Here is a 7,633-nt window from a genome sequence, read left to right as displayed (position 1 = left end):
TCTCCTCTTTAATACGCAACAGAAGTAAAATGTCTCCTCTTTAATACCCCACAGAAGTAAAATACCCCCTCTTTAATACCCCACAGAAGTAAAATGCCCCCTCTTTAATATCCCACAGATGTAAAATGGCTGTCAACATTTGCACAAAGGACACCATGAAAAACATGTAACCCCAAGAAGCTGTGAAAAAAATTAATGAAAAGCAGGGTTCTTTTTTGTGTGTCTTTGGAATATATATATATATATATATATATATATATATATATATATATATTCCTTAGTTTGAACATCTTGGCATTTAGCTACTTAGTGTGACCAATAGTGATGTTATCTATTGTTAGCAGTGTTACGACCCAGCTCAGCTAGGGGAAAGGGAAAGTAACAAAACAAGATGGAAATCGTAAAACTAAAGTTATAATTTATTTAAAAGTAATGTTAAGGTTAAATCTAACAAAAAGAGGCTCTAGACAGAGAACAGAATTCTAGATGTACTGCTAAACACAAAAAGGTCAAATTTCTCCGTTACAGGTTTAAATTCAAAATTCACAAAACACAAAGTCAGTAAGGTGGCATGCCAATTAGCAAACAAAGTCAGGCAGCCAGGATTGACAGGGGGGGTCTTTTTAAACTGGTGCCACAGGTGGAGGGCAACGATTGGCCGGGCCGTTAATTGTCCCTCCAATCATAGATAGAGCAGGCCGTCACTCAACTGCCAGCTGCGGACACACCAGGAGGGGCAGAGAGAGAGAGAGAGAGAGAGAGAGAGAGAGAGAGAGAGAGAGAGAGAGAGAGAGAGAGAGAGAGAGAGAGAGAGAAAGAGAAAGAGACACGCACACCAGCTTGAATTTGAATTCAAGCTGGTGTGAATTTGAATTTGAGAGCTGAGGGGCAGGTGAACCAGAACCAATGTGCTGAGCGTGATCATTCTTTCATACATGGGACAGGCCCATGTATGATGCCTACATGGAAACGATTTATTGGCAAAATTGACTCTTGTGAGACTCTAGAGCTGTGTTTTGTTTGATTCACACACGTGTTTGAGTAACCCTTTATTATTAGTCTGTCTACATCTCCAAAGCTCAAAATGCTGCGTTTCCACCTTGTGATGTCATGAAGCAATTTTGAAGTTAATAGCTACCTTTTATCTTTGGTATAGTAGCTTAAATTATCCAAATGATTCTACTGAAGGTGTATGAAGTTTAAAAACACAGTGGAGCACTTGTATTAATACATGATGATCACTAGGTGGAGTGTTTTCTGTTTGACAGAATTCAACCTACATATTTGTCTTTTCACAGGATGTTCTACCTGCGGCAGCTGAGGAAAGGCAAGCTGCCGATCCAGATGATGGTGCAGTTTTACACGGCCATCATTGAGTCCATCCTCACCTCCTCCATCACTGTGTGGTTCGCTGGGGCCACTGCCAGGGACAGACAGAGACTGCAGCGCATTGTGCGCTCTGCTGAGAAGGTGATTGGCTGCAGCCTTCCATCTCTACAGGACCTGTACGTCTCCAGGACTCGGCGGCGAGCAGGCCGTATAGCAGCTGACACTTCTCACTCTGGACATGAACTATTTGAGCCACTTCCCTCTGGCTGGAGGCTACGGTCCATTGGGACCAGAACCACTCATCATAAGAACAGTTTCTTCCCCTCTGCCTTTTGTCTCATGAACACTTTATAATATTTGCACAAAACTGGACACTTAATACCGGTCACTTTAATAAGTCATGTTTGCACTGTTGTTCTGATGCTGCTGTTGTATATATTTTCTACCTATAAGTATTTTATTTTATTTTTTAAGCATATCTTTTTGAACTTTGTGCATGCCCTTATTTGTATTTGTATTTATTCAGTGTGTTTTATGTTGCACTTTATCACCAAAGTAAATTCCTAGTTTGTGAACTGTGTTCACAGACGATGGCAATAAAAGTCTGATTATTATAATATTAGAGGAGGGCCTAAACTACATTTTGCTCATTAACAAATTAGACAGCGTGGTACACCAGCAAAATATTTATTATAAAATGTGTACAGTATATGTCCATTACATTTACACAATTAAGGCAATGATACAAAAATGTACTACCAGCACATTTTTGGTTTGAGATTCGACATTGCACAGTTTATTGTAATCCCTGAATCATTTGAAGGCACCTTTCTTTAAATAGTTTTCTTTTCAAATAATCCCTTCCTAAAACGTAGAGAAAAAATGATACATTCATTTTAACTTTAATATTTCATCTTTGATTGCTGCTTCATCCCAGTCTGACAGATTCAAAGCAATCTTGAAATAGCATACAGCAACAGCAGCAGAATAAGACACTTTCCTTAGATTATTCATGAGGTAGGAAGATTAGCTAAAAATGTTACTCAAGAGTATTGTTACTTCAAAATTACATTACTCAAGTAGAAGTAGAAAGTGGTCCAAGAAATGACTCAAATAAGAATAATTTAATTTTATCTGTCTGGATGTAACGTCTGATTTAAAACTAGGAGTTTGTGTAATTTTAAGAACAAAACATTAAATCATTCACAAAATCTGCTATTTTTCAAGGATGAAAAATAGGTAAACTAGGTAATAACCGAAAACCTCCCCACAAATGTTCAAATCATAACATTGTCACTGGTAGACTTACTCACATTGGGAAGAATAATCAAAACCTTTACTCAGGTTAAAGTACTGTTACACAAAAATGTATTACTCAAGTTTTAGTTAAAGTACGTTGTCTCAACAAATGTTGGTCTAGTACAACATACTATATATTTTTAACGAGAATTTTTACACTTTCTTTGACCTCCAGGTTAGTCTCACACATTCATTCCATGGGCCAGTGGAGTGCATACCATCAAGGATTCACAGAAGCTGATTTTAGTTGCCAGCCCTTATAATGTCCTCTGTCAGCTCTCAGTGATATCTTAGGTGATCTGAAAACAAGATTTGATCTAACAAAAAACTCTTCTCTTCTCTGTTCAATGTGGCAAATACTTTAAAAAAGCTACCCATTGTTAAGCCGATTTAAAATTAATTTGTATTGATTTGTTTTTGCTCTTCATAATCTGTTAATTAATGATTTTTGACTATTCCCCATGTTGATTATAGTTGCTTTGATATGGCCAATAGAAATTATACTCTATTTACAGTAGAGATACTCTCTAAAGTGGCTAGTGCCTGTGAATGTATCATCAGAAAGTACCACACAGGTTAGCTAGTGGTAATGTCCAGCCCTGAATGTAAACATGAGGAAAGTGAGAAGTGATTTCGATGATTGATTATGTTGATTATTGTAGATTGGTCAGTGATGACTGGTCACCCACATGCCCCGTTTGGAGTGGAAGTGGTGATACAAGTTCCTTATGTACAATCGCTCAACCTCCAGTCCACCCATCAGGACTCTAAACAGACAAAAAACATACATTAAATAGTTACAGGAATTTGTGTTATTACAGTAATTATGATGTCCTCTACAAACACCAATGTATCTGGTCAGGGTATGTATAAAACTTACTAACCCTTTAGTTTAGATCTTTACAAACATGTTCCACATTGCATTCCTCTAGCCCTATTTCAATTGAACTTCACATCCAAACGGAGATTTTGATTTTAAATTCCACAAACATAACTCATCTGTGTCCCAGATATAAGATAAACATGTTCCAATCAAATATAGATTTTACTGATAACATTTGTAATGCAGATTTATTCTAAATCTAAAAAAAACCCCAAAAACATTGAACATGTTTATGTTATAATTTGGTGTTTTTGTGTGAGTTAGCCTCACATGAATCTCTAATTTGGGTTGGGCTGAATCCTTACTACCTAAACCCCAGCAGCCAATCATGAATCAGTGCTAGTGCAGCCTCTGCAGCTCAGTGAGTGAATTCTGGAGGTTCTGAGTTTTCACAAGAGGCATGGCCTGTCCATATAGTGAGAATGAGAAATGTACATGTCCTCTATCTGAAGGTTAAGGAGCTGGCAACCCAGGTTCAGTTGTGATTTTAATGTTTTTTAAAACTGCAAGAATACAGGATACATACAGTTCCTTTAAGAAACTTCAAAAGCTGGAATTTTTTAAAAGATATTGAGGTAATATATAGTGATCTGCAAACTAAAAATATGGAGTTTTAAATGAAATTAATATTCATAAAAAACAACATTGAACAAAATGGAACATTTTGACAAACCTGTCAAGTAGTTCCCAGTCCTCTCCTCCCCAGCGGTCTTTGAATTCTCTAGTGTTCATCCCTCCCACTTTTTCCAAATCAGACTTGTAGATCCCCAGCAGTCCGAAGCCTTGGACTTCCCAATAACCTGCACATGAGCACATGATAAGATGAGGACAAGGAATTTTAGCCCCTTTTTAATAATCACGGTGATACTTCACATTAGGCCAATGTGAAGCGCTATAGTATTTTTGGTGCCGACAAGATGAAATTATTTTTAAAGAGTTTTCAAAAATCTCCACTGAATAATTAGAGTAATGCCTACAGCTAGAGTTAAGTTCTGCTATGATAGCTTGGATAACTATAACGAAAAACAACAACGTTTTTGTTGATCACGTAGCTCTGATTGCCATGGTAAGCATCTGTAGCTACAAACAGGAGTAAAATGTCATATTTTTGAGTGTTTTGTGTTTTATTTTTTTATTTTGGAGCAAGTTGAGATATGGCTAGTAGGTGAAAAATCCTAACCCTAACTTTAACCATTTTCCTCACCTTAACATAATCCTATTCCTAACCTTAACCATTTGACTAACCTTAACCTTAACCCATTTCCTAACACTATAATTATGTCTTGGTTTGATGAGATACTACCTGTGGTAAATATTTATGATAGATTTACAAATGTTAATTGGCAGTTTGTGTAAAAAAAAAAAAGTTGAAAAGAAAAATACAAAAAACCATGAAGTAGTGGTGAGTTTTAAAACAGAATAGCTCTCTTTATGTCATCAACACGAATCCATCATCCAAAATGCAGGGATAATTTACGCACAGGGAAAACAGCAGTTTAAACCTTCATTTAGGAAAATCATGGCACTTCTTAGCATTCTGGTTACTCGGTAACAGTTATGGAGTTACCTCTAGGTTACATGTGCTACATCTGCTTCCCATGTCCAACCAGGAAGTAAAATGATAAATTTCACCAAAATGTAAAAAAAAAGAAAGAAAGAAAGAAAACGAGGCAAAATTTTAGTAAAATCTTAACTATAATGATGTTGACTATGTTTTAGTGAAATACATAGTCTTCCTGTCATAAGTTACATTAAACAGAACTGTAGTGTCTTTCGTATACCTATGGCATCTAACGGTGAAGCCCCACATTCCAGTCTCATCACGATGGGTGCAAAGGCCTGGTATCCCTCCACGCAGTGCTTCCGTAAAAGGTCAATGATGTGGGAAGGGAACCGGATGTGCAGATCAAACAGAAACACAATGCTGTGTGGGTCCTAGATATGATCAGGCACAACTATTATTTTAGTGGAAAATCATGACCTGGTCATTTTAAATCAGCTCTTCATGTACTCACCTTGATAAGATTGACGCCTTCTTGCAAACCCCGAGATCGTTCAAAGTTTCCAGTTAACTTCTTATACTGATACCTGCACACACAACATTTGATTACAGAAATGTAGTGACAATTATTTGCTGTTATGTTCTGAGGTTTTTGAACAGTTAGAAAAAACAAAGCAATGTAACCCTCTGGCATCACCCCAAATAAATCACATTTGTACTGCTAAGAGCACAAAATGTGCACAGTATTTGGACATCCAGGAAAATGTCTTGTTCATTATTGCATTTTACTTTCTTTGGGCTCATTCTTTCCAGACATTTCTGGTCTAAATTTTGGTATTTTGAAACTTTTTATGATGGGGCAGGTCAGTCAATGGCACTGACATTAGTTTTTGCGCATTATTCTTGTCTGTGTCATGTAAGTTATAATTTTAGGTAGTAAATCCTGATAGAATCAGGTACTTGTCTTCATTATTTGGATCATAAATACATTATAATATGTCCATTTAAACACTTTGATTCATGAATTTTCTTTCCCTGTTCATATTTTATTTTCAATTAGAATTTTGCTGTTGCTCAACCCTCACAAGATCTATCACGTTGTATCTACGAATTATAATATATCATTGGTTTGGACTGTTAATAGTGCTCAAATAGCACCTATAATAGGGAATTAAGACCTGGTTTACAATGTGTTAGAGTGCATTTATTTAAACTGGGACTAAACCTAAGGCTAAACTTGAACTAGAACCAGATCTATCCAGGACAAATGTGGACACACCCTTAAAGAAGCACAAAAGAAGTGGAAAATCATATTGTAATAGGTCAACATTGCTCTGCAAAATTGTAAATCCAGTGCTAAATAAGTATTAAACTAGAACTAGTATCAAATGGGTCTGAACCAGAACTAACCCAGAATTAAACTATTTACTGAACCTGTGGTCCACAGGCTTCAATTAAAACAATTACAATGGATATAGTGTGTTTAAATTGTTTAAATTGCACCATTTAGTTCAAGTTGATAAATGAGGGGCAAAGAATCTAAAACCAGTTTTCCCTTACTGTGTAAATTTGTGGTACTGCTAAGGTCAGTCTCCCCTGAGACCTGGTATAGTAATGATGAGAATTTAATTGAATCAGGAAAGTGAGATACTGTGGAAGGTTTGTCAGTATAGCTTTGTAAATGAGATGTGGGTGTGTATAAGTCTGCAGATCTGCAGTGAGGTCCAGCCATGCCTACTCTACAGGTCACAGTGGTGAGTACAGTAACTGTCAAAAGTAATAAAACAAAGTGCGCTGTGGTAGATAGTATCAAGATTTTTTAAGGCACTGTTTGCTGCGTGACCATAAATTATGTCACCATAATCCAGTGAAGAAAGGGCCGTAGACTGAATTAATGTTTTCCTCTTTTCATAAATATTAAAAACAGGCTTTATTCCTGTAAAGAAAACCGAGGTATTTATAATGAGTGACTTATTCAGTGAGGTGACCATTTAAAGCACAGAAGGGATCGTAGGAACCCGTGACATAAGATCTGGTAAAGTGCATAGTTTTAGTTTTTGACAAATTTAGCATCAGTTTTAGATTTATTAGTGTCAAAATATCAACTGCATTTCTACTTTGGACAGAGCTTCGTCTGCAATGGGTGCAAAAGAATACAAAATTGTGTCATCCACATAAAAGGGATGCAAGTTTATTTAGGAGAATATTCAAGTCTCCTGTGGCAAAGGCCTTGAACAAGTAAACGAAAAGCACCAGACAGTGTTGGGGCTGAGAACGAATGTGCGAAGAGGATGCCTCGTAAGGGTTGCGAAGGCCCTCTTCATGTGGAATCTGAGTTTTAAGCCAAGATTCTGTGATGACAAAGATACCTGGGTTTATGTCACTGATCATCACGTTTATATGATCAAACTTGAGAAGTAGGCTTCGTACATTTAAGTAGAGTACACAAAGCCCACAGAATTCAATATGAGAGGTAATTTCATTAATAGCTGAGTTAGGAGAAGCAATATTAAGGAGGGAGTTATTTAAGGGGGTGGAGGACAATAGAGAAGAAATTATAGGAACAGGACTTATTTTAACAAGATTATTAAAATTGCCCGGTAACAGTGAAGTAGGGAGGA

General features: G+C 36.7%; 1 protein-coding gene across 1 annotated transcript in view; it reads right to left on the bottom strand.

The window, feature by feature from the left end:
* Nucleotides 1-2,003: 2,003 nt before the first annotated feature.
* Nucleotides 2,004-7,633, bottom strand: part of b4galnt3b (beta-1,4-N-acetyl-galactosaminyl transferase 3b) — a 33,803-nt gene continuing 28,173 nt past the window's right edge. The window contains exons 17-20 of the mRNA XM_055222576.1: nt 5,527-5,599; nt 5,293-5,446; nt 4,185-4,311; nt 2,004-3,395 (exon numbers count right to left, since the gene is read on the bottom strand). Of these exons, the coding sequence (XP_055078551.1) occupies nt 3,296-3,395; nt 4,185-4,311; nt 5,293-5,446; nt 5,527-5,599 (454 nt within the window). The 3' untranslated portion in view covers nt 2,004-3,295. The remainder of the gene's footprint in view (nt 3,396-4,184; nt 4,312-5,292; nt 5,447-5,526; nt 5,600-7,633) is intronic.

Source organism: Periophthalmus magnuspinnatus, chromosome 6 (genome assembly GCF_009829125.3).
Source record: "Periophthalmus magnuspinnatus isolate fPerMag1 chromosome 6, fPerMag1.2.pri, whole genome shotgun sequence".
Classification (NCBI taxonomy): domain Eukaryota; kingdom Metazoa; phylum Chordata; class Actinopteri; order Gobiiformes; family Gobiidae; genus Periophthalmus; species Periophthalmus magnuspinnatus.
This window is presented reverse-complemented; position numbering and strand designations above follow the sequence as displayed.